General features: G+C 44.8%; 1 protein-coding gene across 2 annotated transcripts in view; it reads right to left on the minus strand.

Moving 5' to 3' along the window:
• DOCK1 (dedicator of cytokinesis 1) overlaps nucleotides 1–17,166 on the minus strand; it is a 503,869-nt gene that overhangs the window by 450,654 nt on the left and 36,049 nt on the right. For both annotated transcript variants that reach the window (XM_023637097.2, XM_023637090.2), the window contains exon 2: nucleotides 71–154. In XM_023637097.2, the coding sequence (XP_023492865.1) occupies nucleotides 71–154 (84 nt within the window). The remainder of the gene's footprint in view (nucleotides 1–70; nucleotides 155–17,166) is intronic.

A 17,166-nucleotide genomic window follows, 5' to 3' on the forward strand; every position in this document is an offset into this window, starting at 1 on the left:
CATGAGGCACTGCAAAAGCATGCTAACTGCCCCAAACAATAAACGAAAGGACACCAAAATGTATACGTACCTTCATATGTTTCGAGGATGTGCACGGTGTCTCCTATTTGTAAAGAAAGTTCATCTGTTCCCCTGGCATCATAGTTATAAAAAGCTGTTAAGAAGAAAAAGGGGGAAGAAGATGTTAGCAGAGGCAGAAGTGACCATGCTGGGTTGCTTCAACTTGTTTCTTTAATATTGAAATACACTCAATCTTCACCTAGGTCATTCTCTCTAATACCCACAAAAGGAGCCTTTTCTTTCAAGGGATAAACACAAACAGTCATCAGTTTTAAGCAGGAGAAATTCATAACTATTCACAACACCACACAACTATAAGTGATTTTTTTTTATTGTGGTAAAATTTAGAGAATGTAAAATTTGCCATTTTAACCATTTTGAAGTGTACAATTCGGTGGCATTAGTCACATTCACAATGTTGTGCTACCATGACCACTATCAATTTGCAAAATTTTTCATCTCTCCAAACAGAAATCCCATACCCAGGAAGCAGTAACTACTCCCCATTCCTCCCTGCAACTGGCCCCTGATAAGCTGTAATCTACTTTCTGTCTCTATGAATTTGACGACTATGGCTATCTCATATAAATGGAATCAAAAAATATTGTCCTTTTGTGCCTGGCTTCTTTCACTTAGCATAATGTTTTCAAAGTTCATGCATGTTGTACCATGTATCAGAACTTTATCCTTTTTATGGCTGTTTAATGTTTATAAGAAGAAGAAAACTGAAGATATTAAAAACATTTTAATTATCACTTCATATACTCTCTTATATTTCCATTAATAGATTGTTTCATTAGATGACTTTTTCCTAACTATAAATCAATTACACATGGACTGAATACTCTTTGGAAACCAAATTGATTTAAAAAAATTATCATATAACCAATGTTGATATTAAGCCAAAAAGCCACATTACAATAAAACAGGCAAAAATATGTTCAACATTAAGAAGAAATCCTCAAAACTGATAATATTCAACAAATGTCTGAAAACTCAAATGTTTACCCTGACATAAAGCAGTACCTATTCCTCCTAGATAAGCAATCTAAAAAAATCACACCACTAAATTCAGACCACACTTTTGCTCACGCATTATGAGATAAAGGCAGTCATCACAGTGAAAAAACGATGTTAGAAAGTGCTTAAGACCCAAAAAATATTCAATTAGCCCACTCTCAATTAAGGAAAAATACATAGATACATGATGTTCCTCCTTCCCAACGGATTCTACCTTAAAATATGTCATATTGGATGTAAAACTCATCTTCAAAGCCCTGATCAGTTTCTCATCCCTGCATCCTGAATACAGTGCCATCCTTAAATGGCACCTTTACTGTCTGCATCTCTAAAATTGATCATGTCACATGCAAACTCCTCTGGCAAGCAAGGGGGTCCTCCACCATCTGACCACCTCACTTGGCCTGCCTGCCTTCCAACCACACGCTCCCGATTCCTGTCCCTGAAAGAAAGAAGTGGGCCCATCCCTCACCTGTGTGTACCAACTTATCCTCCTTCGACATCCCCTGTCAACAGGGTCTTCCCGCAGGGTGCCACCTCTTCCAGAAAGCCAGGGCCACAAATGTGTTTGCCCTTTCAATCCCCGTCTCCAAACATCCCCAGCACCACAGCACACTTAACCCCTGCTGTGAGCTCCATAGCTGGGCTACCTCTGGCTGTGAAGGCACTTAGACTTCCAGGCCCAAGCAGCCCCCTTGTTTTCACACTTGTGGCCTCTGGGGACTGACAAAATGGGCAGGGTAACACCTTTACCCCTGAAGACCAGAGTGGCCGCCAGCAAATGACCTACCCTCTCCATCTTCAGCTTCCCCCTCTATAAAATAAGGATATTGATACCTACCTCAGAATTGTGTACGCATTTTTTGTCTTAAAGAAAATAATGCCACTGATGGATTTGGCAATTTGGCACAATGGGTGGCCCGCAGTGAACACTCAGTAAATTGTAAAGGCTTTTATTGTGGTTGGGGGGATTTTGTTTTTACTGCAATAAAGACTTCTATCACTACCAGAATCCTTTTTAAAAGGCCAGGGCAAGCACTGTCACATGTTCGCAAAAATTCTAAAACATCAAAAACCATGTGTGTGTAGAAAATTCCATTTTCACAGGTATTTTCCTATATTTTCACCAAAACTCATGAAATTTAAATGTCCTCAACTGACATAAATGGTTATTAGTAGTTATTAAGTTTATTTAGCATTTTATGGTGAATCTTTAACAAGAAATAACAGCATTAGGTAAAGGAAGCTCAGAGCATATGCTAGTCTTTCCCAGGTCAGCATAAACATATTCCTAAGCTTTTAGGAACCATAAATGCATTTATCACAGTTCTTAACAGCATGCCTGCCAGCATGCCTATTCTGTTATAGATGTGAAAAAAATAAACACGTCAAAAATAATAAAAATAAAATAAAATGAACATTTCCACTATAAATATACTCAGACTCAAGTGAATTTGTAAGGCGCACAGGCAAAACCCTTTCAGTTACGCCCCCTCCACCTCTGAGGTAGGCAGACAAAAGCAGTTGTGAAAATCTCATACATGAATACAGAAACTTCAAATTTAACTATGAAATAAGCCTTAAAGACCCATGATTTTATAGATGAAGGAAAAAAACGGCCTCCCAGGGTTTATGCACACGGTCCCAAATGACACAGCAGAGCTAGGACCACAACACAACACAGGCTGCCCAGGTGCCAACTCTTAGTATTACCGATTAAACAATCCCATATTTAAAGGCAAATTAAACGACTCAACTACACAAGATGACTAGACAGCAGAGTGGGAGGGAGTGGGGAAGTGTGGTAGCGAAGATAATGGCCCCTCAAAGACGTCCACATCCACATCCTCGGAACCTGGGAAAATGTTACCTTACATGGCAACAGGGGCCACTGCAGACACGATTAGGTTAAGGATCTCGAGATGGGGTGCTAATTCTGGGTTATCCAGGTGGGCCCAATGTATCCTAGGGATCCAGATAAGATGGAGACAGGAGAGTCAGAGTCAGCGAGATGTGATGATGGAGGCACAAGTCAAAGTGATGCCCAGAAGGGGCTATAAGCCACGCAAGGCAGGCAGCCTCTAGAAGCAGGAAAAGCCAAGGAAATGGATCTCCCCCTGAGCCTCCAGAAGGCTCCGCATTTCCCAGGACTTGTGACTCTAGAACTGTAAGATTATACATTTGTGTTGTTTGAAACCCTTAAATTTTTGGTAATTTGTTACAGCAGCAATAAGAAGCATAGGGGCCGGCTCCGTGGCCGAGTGGTTAAGTTCGCGCCCTCCGCTGCAGCGGCCCAGGGTTCGGATCGTGGGCGCGGACATGGCACCGCTCGTCAGGCCACGTTGAGGCGGCGTCCCACATCCCACAACTAGAAGGACCTGCAACTAAGATATACAACTGTGTACAGGGGGATTTGGGGAGATAAAGCAGAAAAAAAAAAAGATTGGCAACAGTTGTTAGCCCAGGTGCCAATCTTTAAAAAAAGAAAAAAAGAAAATAAGAAGCATAGACAGGAAGGTATGTGAAAAAAAGGTAAAAGTGGTCCTTTGGGGTTAATTTATTCACCACTGACGGCAGCTGCAGCAGGGGTCCCAATCGCACGCATCTGAATTGGACCAGTCCGTGCTGAGGTTCCCAATTCTTAGGTGATAGGACAATGAGGACAATGCAGTAAATCTTTCTTAAATAAACCCCAAAGTAGTCAATGTAGAACACTATCCCTTATTCAGATTATGCGACTTTTCAAAGCTGCCCCTTTCTGGGGGGTGAGAGCAGAGACAAGAAAGAGCAGAAGCGTCATGTCCTTTATGAAGGATGATGATGACAGATGGCATCTGGGTTTAAAAACGTGTTTACTTGATAGGACCACAAAGATGGTAGCCTTTTGCAAGCTGCCCCATTTGTCTTCTTTATTCTTCTGATCTGTTCAGACCTGGGAACAACTCCACCAGAGAATAAGGCCACCACGTGTCCATTCACGTCTTGGGAGAGTGTGGCATTCACCCCGCCCTGGCTGGCGGGCTACATGCTTCATAGATTCCTCCTCCTCAAATCCATTTACCTTTTTTAAGAGCCTCACTAGAAAAGGGCGTCACTGGGTATAAATGCACATTCACAGGAGTTTCTCAATCCTGGACTGCAGAGTCCAGCGCAGAAGCCTGACAAGTTGCTTGTGTGAAAGTGAAATGAGAAAGGATGTGGCAATGAACCCAGCATGAAGGTTCTTTCCCAGGATGGTGGTTTTTTTCTTTTTCTGGAAGAGCCAGCAGTAGCCAAGAATGAGTAAGCGTGTGGCTCTTTTTTTCCCAAAATAAAAAACTAACACTCTGGTCTGTGCACATATACTTACATGCGTCAGAGACAGGAAAAGGCAGAATTATCACCTCTGCTCAAATGTCCTGATCCCCCTAAAACAGCCGCCCGGATGTAAGGAAAGAACTGGGGCTCAGAAATCAGACGGGAGGGCTTCCATTTGCACAAACATTATTAATAATACTGATGGTGACAATACTATGGATGAAGCTGCTGGTGCTGATGGTATAATAATGGGATACCACGGATGATGATGATAACGGTGATGATGGTGGTGATGATGATGGTGATAATGCTGCTGATGATATTAACTGACATTTACTGAGTATATTCCATGGGTTAGTCAGCGGGCTAAGAGCTCCACATGTTGAGACTAATTTAACCCTCACAACAGTCCTACAAGGCGGATATAGAATTTCCCTCATCAGAGTTTAAGCAGCCCACAGTCTGAGCATGTATGTCCATGTATGAGCAGCCAGTGGAGAGGCTGTAGAGGACCAAAGGCCAGGCTGGATGAAAGACCAGAATGCCAAAGCCTTGCATGGTCTCCTCCTCAACCCTCAGCCGGAGTTGGCCACAGCCCCCTCTGAGCCTCAGAATGCCCTCCTGATGGCTCCCTTGAAAATCACAACACCCAGCTTGGAGCTCCCTGACAGACAAACATGCCTGTGCATTCCTGAAGTCCACCAATGTCTAAAACATTATGTTAATGGATTTCTCATTCCTTACACAGAAGAATCCAAGTTGGGGTAATCCAGAAATGCAAGGTTGGTTTAACATCCAAAACCAATCTATGTAATTCACCACATTAACAGAGTAAAGGAGAAAAAGTCATACAATGATCCAAATTGGTGCAGAAAAAGCATTTGATGAAACGTAGCTCCTACTGAGGGAAAAACAAGAAACCTACTTGATACTCTGACATTAGGAAAAAAACCCACTACAGTCCATCAACCCATTTAACAGATGGAAACACAGAGCCCTACAGAGGAGTTACAACTTGCTCAAGGTAGCACAGTGAGTTGATAGCAGGCCTGGGACCCCGCGGTGTCTATTCTAGACTATTTCCACCCCTCCACTCCACCTGGCCCAAGCCTTCACCATCTCTCACTAAGATGGAAAATAATATTTTAGCTGGTCTCCCTGTATAAACTATCTTGTCTTCTCTCCATCACTAGAATTACTTTCTTGATATCCTACTCCAAAACACTGCACCATTTCCCTTGGCTTTCCGAATAATGGCTAAATTCTCCAGTAGAGCGTTCAAACCCCTGTGGGATCTGACTTCAACCCACCTTTCCAATCTTGTCTCCTCCCACCCCACTCGCCCTCCTCTAGCTCCACATCCCCTGACCTCCAGGCCTACCACAGGCTGCTCCTGCCACTAGGAATGCCCTTCCTTCCTCCACTTCTGAAGATCCCACTGTCTACAACATCTGCCTTTAATTTCACATCCTTCTACAGATCCTTACTGAATTCTGATTTTCTCTCTCAGCTAGAAAAAGGTATACACATGCCTGAATTAATTGCCTGCTCCCGAACTTTCCTATAAGCTGGTGACATCCCACAGCCTTGTAGAATCATTTATTTATATGTCCGTTTCTCCCTCCAGACCAAACTCCTTGGGAGAAGTAAACATTTATTAATCATCAGATTTCCCACAGTAGCTAACAACTATGCCTTGCAGGCACTCAATAAAAATTCACTGAATTTAACCAGATCACAAAGTATTCCTTCTTGTGAGGTTTGCAATAGAGTGAAAGCAAAAACTGTTGTCATTTGTTCCTCTTCAAAATGATCTTGCCCTCTACGGAAAGATCCAGGAGCCCAAGACTTATTCAATCAATGAGAAAGACAGACACAATATTAGCTTTCCCGGTTCTGCTTTGGGTTCCTTCCATCTAATGAGATAATGCACTATCAGCACTCAGGTTCAAAGCCTCCTTAAGGAAGTCGTGGGCTTGACCACACATTACTTCTTGAAATCTGCCCAGCTCAGAGTTTCTCTCTCTACACCACACGCTGTCCCCTTGAAACACGACTTCAGGATTTCAAGTAGCAATTTAAAAGCTAATTAATTCTTTTAAAAAGTCAATTTGTGAAAATTAATTGCTCTGTTTGTGATCTCATTCCCTTTGTCTTGCCTTCAGTTGGAAAAAATGTTCAACAGCATCCATCTTCTCAGAGCTGAGGAAAATGCAGGCCATGCCCTTAAGGGGACCAGCACAAGGGCCCTGTCTGTGCTCCCTACAGGGCTTCATTCTACAGGGCCATCTGTCTACGGTCCTTGAGTTTCACAAGCCCCACACATGTTTATCTGGTCCATGCCAACCACACACAGAGTGTTTTCCAAGCCTCTGCCGGGCTCCTGCTCTGGTCCAGTGCTGAGCTGGTGCTGGTGTTGGAGAAATGAGCTTGAGGACGCTGCGGCCCCAGCGAGTAAAGTCACCCCACGGCCTGGTCTCTAAGGAATAACCCTTTCCCACACTGGATCCATTCAGGAAATACAGTGTAGAAAGAATCAGACATTATATACATCCTTTGAATTTGACTCTGGGCAGAAACCAGATCCTCACGCTTCCCTCCCCCATATCAGAGCGAGAGGCTGGGTTTCCTAAATTCTATCATCAAAAAGAGACTGGCACTCATACAACTACCAGCTTCTATGACCCGTCGCCCGATCCTTCCACCTCTCTGATTTGGGGGTAATGACTCAGGCAGGGTTAGAGCTTCCCCGAGCCCTGAGCCTGCTGAATCAGACGCTGCTTCAGACATCAGAGGGTTACTCCTGCCAAGTACCTCGAAATCCTGGCACACAGCAGGACCTCTAAAGTGGAGGGGAGGGGAGAAAAGAAGATTCGCAGAGCCTGGTTCTAAAGCTGCTGCTTCAAGTGTTGTCTCTACTATTTGTAAAGATACAATGAATGCAAAGAATAAAGTACTTAGGAGTAAATTTAACCAAGGAGGCAAAAGGCTTGCACACCAAAAACTTTTACAAAACATTGCTGAAAGAACTTAAAAGACAAATAAGTGGCCTCATGCTTCCTGATTTCAACACTAACCACAAAGCTGTGGTAATCAAAACAATGTGGTATATACAGAAATACAGACCAATGGAAGAGAAGAGAGAATCCAGAAATAAACTCTCATATATACGGTCAAATTATTTTGACAAGAGTGCTAAGACCATTCAGTGGGGAGAGGACTATCTTTTCAACAAATGGTGTTGGGAAAACTAGGCATGGACATGCAAAAGAATGAAGTTGGGCTCTCATCTCACTCACAAAAATTAACTCAAAATGGATGAAAGACCTAAACCTAAAAACTAAACTTATAAAACTCTTAGAAGAAAACAATGTCATGACATTGGATTTGATGATGACTTTCTTGGATATGACACCAAAAGCATGGGGAACAAAAGGAAAAACAGATGTGAGACTTCATCAAAATCAAAAACTTTTGTGCATCAAAGGAACTATCAAGAGAATGAAAGGGCAACCCACAGAATGGGAGCCAATACTTGCAAATCATATATCTGATAAGGAATTGATAACCAAAATATATAAGGAATTCCTGCAATTCAACAACAAAAAACAAACAGTGCAAGTAAAAACGAGCAAAAGATTTGAATCACATTTCTCCAAAGAAGATACACAAACGGCCACTAAGCACAAGAAAAGATGTTCAGCATCACCAGCCCAATCAAAAACCAGAATGAGCTATCACTCCACACTTACTAGGATGATTATTATTTAAAAAAAGAAAATAACAAGTGTTGGCAAACGTGGAGAAATAGGAAATCTTGTACATTGCTGGGGGGAATGTAAAATGGTACAGGCACTGTGGAAAAGAGTTTAGCTGTTCTTCAAAACATTAAACTTAAAATTACCATATGATCCATCAATTACACTTCTGGGTATATAGACAAAAAAACTGAAAGCAGGGACTTGAACAGCTATTTGTACATCCATGTTCATAGCAGCATCATTCACAGCAGCTAAAACATGGAAGCAGCCCAAGTGTCCACTGATGGATGAATGGATAAACAAATATGGTATATACACATAATGGAATATTATTCAGCCTTCAAAAGGAAGGAAACGCTGACATATGCTACCTTGAAGACATTATGTTGAGTGACATACGCAGGACACACAAGGTCAGATACTGTATAACTCCACTGATAGGATGGACCTTGAGCAGTCAAATTCATAGAGACAGAAAGTAGAATGGTGGTTGCCAAAGGCTGAGGGAGGGGAAGACGGGATTTAGCGTTTAATGGGTGGAGAGTTTTCAGCTGGGGAAGATGAAAGGTTCTGGGGAAGGATGGTGGTGGTGGTGGTTGCACAACAATGTGAATGTGCTTAATGCCACAGAACTGTACACCAATAATGGTTAAAATGGTAAGTTTATGTTACAGCTATTTTACCATAGTAATAAAAAAAGATGCAGTGACTAAAAGGAAAGGCTGCTATAGAAAATGAGGCCAAGTTCCTAGTGGCTTTAGCATCTCCCATTACTGTGAGCTGTGAAACATTCACTGGTTCCACATAGAAATTCACAGTGGATGTGGCAGCTTCCCTTACCTGGTTTAACACATCAGGTTAAAACCAGGAGAAGCAACAGGAAACAAGGGGAGATGGACTCAAGTTCAAAGAGCACCACCAGTTGCATTTGCACGCACGTGTGTGTGTGCATGTCTGTGTGTCTGACAGAATACCCACATTTCTAAAAAGGACACTACTTTCAAAGTCACAAAAGTTACCTCTTTGGGGTTCATATCTTTATTTCTTAGGAATAGAGAGATTGTTTCTCTGCCAATAAAATCCCCTGAGGCAGGATTTTCTGCAATGTTTGGATATTAGAAACAAGGAATTCATCTAAATAATTAAAAAAATGGAGCAGGGGTATAACAAGATGAAAGAACTGTCATTTGTTATTCAATATTTCTTTTTGCCTTTTGGATGGAAACAGGCAGGAGGGATGGTGAAGATAAGAGAGTGAAAAGAAATATGTAAAAGAGTCTTTTTATCAAATTCTAATTGAACTGATAGACACAATTCAAAGATATTTTAATATCTTTCTTCAGAATAAAATATCACTGTATGCCTTATCCACAACTATCTTATTTCTATCTAGTCCAAAAGGTCGCAGTGCCCAAAACAGACAGGTTTCTTAGGAAATACACTGGGTTGTGGATTGTGGTGCTTTATTGCTTTCCCACGACAGGAAAACTAAGATTCCACTTTTCAAAACTTTTGTCTTTCACAAAGTCAGTGTTAGGATAGAAAACCACTGACCTCATTATTGATAGTCTTTGCAAATCCACCCACAAATAAGAAAAGACTTAGAGGACCTGAAAATTATCTATTTTTGCATTTCATTTTGCTCAGCAGCAAAGAGGTGTAGAGACAAGATAGAGAAAAACATTTAATCTCTTTTAATCATCCTTCTTCAAGGCAAAAAGGTTATTGCAACTTAGGAAAATACATGCTAGCGAAATAGTAAGGCATTTACCCCCCAGGCAACAGGGACTTTACAATGACCTCGCCCCATGGGTCCTAGGATCTGGGCCAGCCCACCAACCAGCCAGCCCCAAGTGGCTTCCTACAGACCAGATGGCCATGTGGGACATCAGCCCAGTAGACCCCACAACCAAGACTGGTTACAGTGAGAGTCCCGATGGGGTCCATGGGCAGCCAGGACCCCTCCAATGTTTGATTTGACACAGACCTTACTTTCTCTGCTATAAACCTGGCCAGGGCTTGCACTTCCCCCACACTGGTCAAACAGGTTCTACCTAAAGGGCACAGTGAAAACGGGCACAGTGAAAACAGGCACAGGACCTGGGGACTTCAAGGGACAGAGGCGAGCCAGTTCCCCACCCCTGGGGACATGCTAGCAGAAAAAAAGAGAACAAAAAGTTAGGCTTGGACCTATTTATTTGTGATGCTAAATGATAAAGGTCTCTGTGTCACATCCCCCAATTCCTCCTACTGGGTGTCAGCAAACAGTCACTAGTGTCGTGTGGCATATATTCCAGTGTACTAACACTCTGGTTCCCAAACTACTCCAGCCTCCTAGAGAAAACCTACCTACTCTTTCTAACAGGGCCCTGAACCTCCAACATCATCTCCATACTCTCCATCCTCCTGTCTTATAAGTCAAGACACTTTATCACCCCATGATCTGTGTCTGCAGAAATGCAGGAAAACGCACTGTGCCAAATGCCAGAAACAAAGCCCCTCCTGCAGTCCCCACAAGCTGTTACTGCCCCTTCAACCTGCTCCTCTGAAGTCGCAGCAAAACCTAAGGGTTTAAAACCACTGGATGAAAAAAGCAATAGTCCTGGGTATTACATGAGGACAGTGGTATGTAATATCTCTAAACACAGAAAAAATTTAATGCAGTGAACCATATAACAAATGAGAACATACACCTATATAAATACACTCACCTACTGCTGCAGATAGACACTCACATCCATATATATTTTTAATGGACACAATAAAATGCACAATCAGGTAATCAGCTCGATGAGTTTTAGATAATGCTATATCCCAGGTAAACCCAAAATAAGATTTCCAGAAAGTACTCTCATGCCATTCTCTAGGCAATTTTCCTCACACAACACCGTTTAATAATTCATATCACCATATATGAATTCCATCAATTCTTGGATTTAACAGAATCCAAGAATTATAGATGAATTTGGTCAATTCTGGGATATAAATGCAATTATATTACATGCATTTCTTTATATCTGCCTTCTTTTGCTCAACATTTTGAGTTTCACACATGGTGCATGTGAGTAGTTGGCTCTTTTTATTGTTGAATAGTATTCCATTGTATCAACATATCACAACGTGTCTCTGTGTTCTCCCATGGATGAACATTTATCTGGGTTATTTATTTCCTGTTTGGAGCTATTATAAATAAAGCTGTAATGAGCCTTCTCTCATGAATCATTTTGTGAACATGTTTTCAACCAATGGGAATTTCAGCCTTGATTAAAGATACCCGCACTTTCGAAAAGTTGTGCCCGGCAAGAGCGTCCAGCACCGCCGAGCAGCCGGCAGGCACGGAAGGCGGGCACCCCCTTCCGCGCTGGAACTCCCAGGGAAGACCCACTCAGCACGCAGGCAACATTTGGGTTCTTTGTAGTTTGTTGAAATTCCTCCTCCTTAGTGTTACATTATTTAGCTTTGATAAAAATAAAATTGAAGATTAAAAAAACAATCAAGCCCTCTTAGGAAAACAATAGAGCCGAGTGCATGCACGGGGGTGTTCACGAAGGACCTCGGCGAGCCCTCCCTGTCGCGGCGGTTTCCAGGCACGTGCTCCGGTCCTTCCCGTGTGGGGGCCGCGTTCAGGTTACAAAGCACCCTGCCCCCTCACTCTGCTCTGACCTGACCCTCCCACACAGCACAGCCAGTCCCACTACTGCCCCATGTCGCAGATGAGAGTAGCAAGACACAGGTATCTGTGTGATATACCTGAGAAATGAAGGGGCCCCTCATCACCTGCTGACCCGGGACCACAGCCCAGGACCCGAGCTCCAGGGCCCCTCATCCCCACTGCCCTGTTGCACAGTCCCATTTTCAAGGCTGGCTGGCCCCTCAGTGCATCATGTCACGCACTCTTGACCTCTGCAGACCAGCGGAACCATTCCCTCTTAGCAGGGCATTCAGGTTCTGGAGTGGAAACAGGGGCTGAACTCCAAAGCCCAGCTCTGTGCCCTTGGACAAGTAACACGAGCTCTGTGAGGCTCAGTTTCTCCCTCTGTGAAATGGAGTGATGACAGTAAAGGCAGCATTTCATCAGTGTGTAGGACATAATGCATGTAAAGGCTTACCAACCAGGGCCATCCCCCAGCGTGTGCACAATAAATGTCAGCTTGAATCTAAAAAGAGTTCATGTGCAAAGGGAAGATACGCTTTCCTCTAGCAGCAATGCATGTGGAGAGCAAAACAAGTGATATCTTGGCATCTTCCTAATGAACATCTTTGCTATGCCCTCCTCCCTGCTCCATGCCCTCCCCTCTCCTCCTGAGCCCCTCTCTCCTTTCACTTGTCGCGCTGGATCAAGACCAGGTACCTTCACTTCCAGAACAAACAGAGGGGAGATGCTTGTAGCCTGGCGCCTCAGCACGAGAAGGACTGGAAGCTGCTCTCAGAGCCCAAAGGTCAGGACCAGTGCATGCCCCCTCTGCCAGGGCAGTCCCAGCCTTCCAGAAATCCCCACAAAGGGCTGTGCTCAGGAAGGGAGAAGCCTGCTCAGATGTGTTTATGCACTCCCGATGCTAACTGCTAATGAGCAATCGCACAGCCAGGGTGCCCGGACACAGCCCTCTAGTTCCCACAGGGGAGGGGCAACACTGGGCAGTCGCAGCTTGAGCCTGGCTCAGATGCATTGTGTGGGGAGAAGGGACATTTCCACATTTGCAAGGGGAAGCCAGGAAACAGGAAGAGAGGCCAGCCTGGCCCAGCCTTCATGGAGGGAGGCATGGTCCTGACTTGGCCAGACCGGGGCCACCTGCCTCTCGTGTCTGTTTCATCAGGTTGTGGAAAGTCTGATCCAAAGTTCTTCCTGCAGCACTCCTGTCAGTTCCCAGAAGACACAAGACAAATCTTTCTTTAGTTAATCGCTTGATGAACTTGCCTTCCACGGACAGTGCACGAAGACGGGGGAAGGCAGTGCGTGTTATCTGAAAGAGGTGTTTGCAGGTCAGCTGCCCTTCACAGAGCAGGCCACAGGGTCTGCTCACAGACATCACATAACGTGGACACCCAGGCACGAATACAGATCCAAGACATGGCATTAAGCAAGCGAGCAGACTCTGGGAGAGTCTTGCCCTGCCTGCCTGTTCACTGCTCAAGATGCTGCTCTGCCGAGACCCAGCCTGCCAGCGATGGCCTTGAGGCCCAGCCAGCACAGCCTCTGTCTGCCCCATCAGGTCGCAAATCCACACCTGGCCAGACCTTTATGCTCTGGAACATGGCCGAGTGTCCACAGGACACCCAGGGAGCCCAAAGCAGCATCTGTTCGCAGCAGGACTGGCTTCGTAATTTTCAGGGCCCAATGCATTCTCTGCACCCAATAACAGTGCAAAGCCCCTCATTCAAAAATTATTAAAAATTTCAAGACGATTAGGATGGCTATTATTAAAAAAAAAAAAAAGCAGACAATAACAAGTATTGATAAGGATGTGGAGAAAGTGGACCACTTATGCACTGCTGGTGGGAATGTACAATGGTGCAGCTGCGGTTTGGTGGTTCCTCAAAAAATTAAATATATAATTAATATATGACCCAGAAATTCCATTTCTGGGTCTATACCCAAAAGGATTGAAAACAGGAACTCGAACAGATATTTGTACAGCCATGTTCACTGCAGCATTATTCATAATAGCCAAAAGGTGAAAACAACCCAAGTGTCCATCAACGATGAACCAACAGACAAAAAATAATATATACATACAGTGACATATTATTCAGCCTCAAAAAGGAAGGGAATTCTGCTAAATATGAATGAACCTGAGGACACTATGCCAAGTGAAATAAGCCAGTCACAAAAGGACAAATATTGTATGTTCCCACTTATATGAGGTCCCTAGAGTAGTGAAATTCATAGGGACAGAAAGTAGAATGGTGGTGTCCGGGGGCTGGGAGAGGGGGGAAGGGGAGTCAGTGTCTAAAGGGGACAGAGTTTTAGTCTTGCAAGATGAAAAGTTCTGGAAATGAATGGTGGCGATGGTTGCACAACAATGTGAATGTACTTAATGCCACTGAACTGTACACCTAAAAATGGCTAAAATGGTAAATTTTATATAAGCACATTTTACCATAATAAGCAAAAAAGAAAAAGAAGTGCAGGGTCCTATGTGAATCCAACTCTGGCTCCCAAGAAGGTTTCTCTTTCCAGGATGCAGCCGCCCCATTTTGCAAGGGCAGTGCCTCTCCAGCGAGCTACTGAGAGTCTGACGAGCTATGTTATATTTTAATAGTCATTTCAATTGACTATAAAAATACAGAATCACATAATAAAATTGCTTTTGCACCATGGTAGAAATACTTAGCAAGAGATGAGAAATACTTAGTAAGAGGCTATAAAAACCTATTTGCTTGCTTATAGAGTTGCTGCTGAACGGGACAAAAGCAGAAGGGGATAAAGGCAAGGCAGCAGAGAATCCATCCCAGCAAATGCAGCAACGGTGTGTCCACCATGATACTCTACAGACAGGAGCCACTCAGGATTTTTTAACGCACTCAGCAAAAAATTGAACGTCTCTCTGCTATTTCTGTTTGTTTCATTTTTAACTTTTAAAGCTCCAACAGATTTGACATCAGAACACACTCATTGCCCTACAATTCCCTGTTGTTCCATCTGACTCTCCCAAAGCATGCTCTAGATAATACCGCAGCTGACCACTGAGAAGCCACAACACCTCCCCAACCCCAACATATGTAGAAAAATATTTCCGCCACCAAAGCAGTCTCCTAGGAAAAATCTCAACCAAAAGTGAGGGATATCTTACTCATATTGTTCCCATAAGGACCCGGCCCCAAAGGCATTCAGTGAAAAAGATGGAGGACTCACCGTCACCATCACCACAGCCACCATCATCACTCCTAACAACAAAACCATCGCCACCACTACCACACCATCATCACCACCACCAACAACAACAACGACACCACCACCGCCACCACCACCATGGTAATAATCATAGCTAACTTTCATTCTGCACTTAACTAAGACCAGACTCTCCACTTAAGACTTCAAGCATTTCCTCATTTCATCCCAGATGAGCCCAATAATGCGGGTACTAACAGCATCATCCCCATTTCTGCATACAAAGCTCTAAGCAAAGAACAGGAGAAGGAGGGTGTACTGCCCACCTGGCCTCGGGCATCATGTGAGCTCTGGCCAGGAGCGCAGGCCTCCCTGGCTGTTCTGCACCTCCCAAGCAAAGAGCAACTATGCTGCAGCTTCACAAACCAGGCTTCACAGTGCCTCCTCCATGACCCGCGCCCCTTCCCTTCAGAGGGGCCATGACAATTGTGGACAGTGTCAAAGGCCCATATGCCTCACTCCAGAAAGCCCTTGAGACATAATGAAATAACAGTTCCCTTAATCCCATGAACGGAACCCCAGTCTAGAGGAGAACCTACCTTTCCATGTCATATCTGGCTAAGCTTACACCATCCTTAAGACCATCAGCCAATCCAGTCCAGCAAAGGAGGAACATTTACCACCCAAGACCCTCCATGCGTACCAAGGGGCAGGTGGAGACCGACGAGACAAGACTCCTACACCAAGAGAGCTCACAATCTACAACAACCTCCCTCGGGCCAAAAATGGAGCCAGTGAGCGATACAGATGAGCTGCAGCAGAACCTTCACTGGAAGCTAGGTCTCCAAATGACACAACCAGCAAAAACAGTAATGGGAGCTCTTCCACCTTGACCATGGAACAGCCACTGTTGCAAGCTTCTCGAGGATTATCTAAATATCACAAAACTTTACAAGGCAGGGATTACTATGATCATTCCCATTTCACATGTAGAGAAACCGAGGGTTAGAGATGTCAAGTGGCCTGCACAGATTCACAGGTCTAGAAGGTGGGGAACAGCGGGCTTTGGAGGCAGGTGTCTGACAGTGGCACATGCGTTGCTACAAAGCACCAGGGCTCACATCGAAGGAGCGCCGCCCCCACCCCAGCAGCTGGACAGGCTCTTCCTCCCTGGCCACTCTCCCTCTGACGCTCCCTGAATAGCTCTCATAAAACCAGGCGGAAAGATGTCAAAACAAAAGTCACACAAAATATCATCTAATCTCACACAAGGACTGTCACAGGCAAACCCTGTCACCAAGTCCTTTTTAGGTGAAATATTCTCTAGTAATTCTTTCCCCTCCAGATCCTTCCTGCATCAGTCAAACTCCTACATTTTCCCGTCCAACATGAATTTATAGTTATTGCACGGAGAGGACATTCACTACCCCATGCTCAGAGCACGAGCACACAGAGAGATCCATCCATGTCCCAGCTGTGCCCTGCTCCTCTGAGACAAACAGGGGAGCTATGGATGGATGCTCTGGGGAGAGGAGGAGTTCGCAAGGACGCAATCCCATTATTGGACAATCTTCGCCCACCTACCCAGTCAGGGCCGCCATGTGCAGTTGGGAGGTTGTTGACTATACAAAGGCTCAGGGCTGAAGGGACAAGCAGGAGCTGAAATCCAGCCCACCTTCTGGTTGCCAAGCAGTATGTGTACCCCAAGGGGGCACCTTTCTGTAACTCACAAAAGCACTGCGTGGCTTAGGAGCCTCCCTGAAGCTCCCACCTCCCATCCCAGAGACAGGGCTACACGAGAATAGGAGTGGGGGGCTGTTAACCCCATGCCCCCAGTGCCCAGCACCCAGTGCATGTGCAACCTACATCTTCAGGACTCAGCTGGGACAGGTCAGCCCACAAGTGCAGAGAGGGATCCAGGGGCCAGCAGGGAGCAGAGAGCAGGGCCCCTGAGGCAGAAAGCCCTCACCACCTGCACCACCACCCACAAGGGTGGATGGGATCTGGAAGGCTGCCCAGGGTCCCAGAGGCAAAGGTGAAAGGGCTGTTATAAAGGGGAACAGGTTCTAGGGCAGGAGGGGGTGCAAGTAGGGAGGCCTGGGTGAGAGGTAAGGGATTCTCAATGCCTGGCTGACCAGGGAACACTCAGGCTCTCGCACTGCCTCAGCCTGCCCTGAGGACCAGGTGAGGGGACACAAG

The sequence above is a fragment of the Equus caballus genome, chromosome 1 (genome assembly GCF_041296265.1).
Source record: "Equus caballus isolate H_3958 breed thoroughbred chromosome 1, TB-T2T, whole genome shotgun sequence".
Classification (NCBI taxonomy): Eukaryota; Metazoa; Chordata; class Mammalia; order Perissodactyla; family Equidae; genus Equus; species Equus caballus.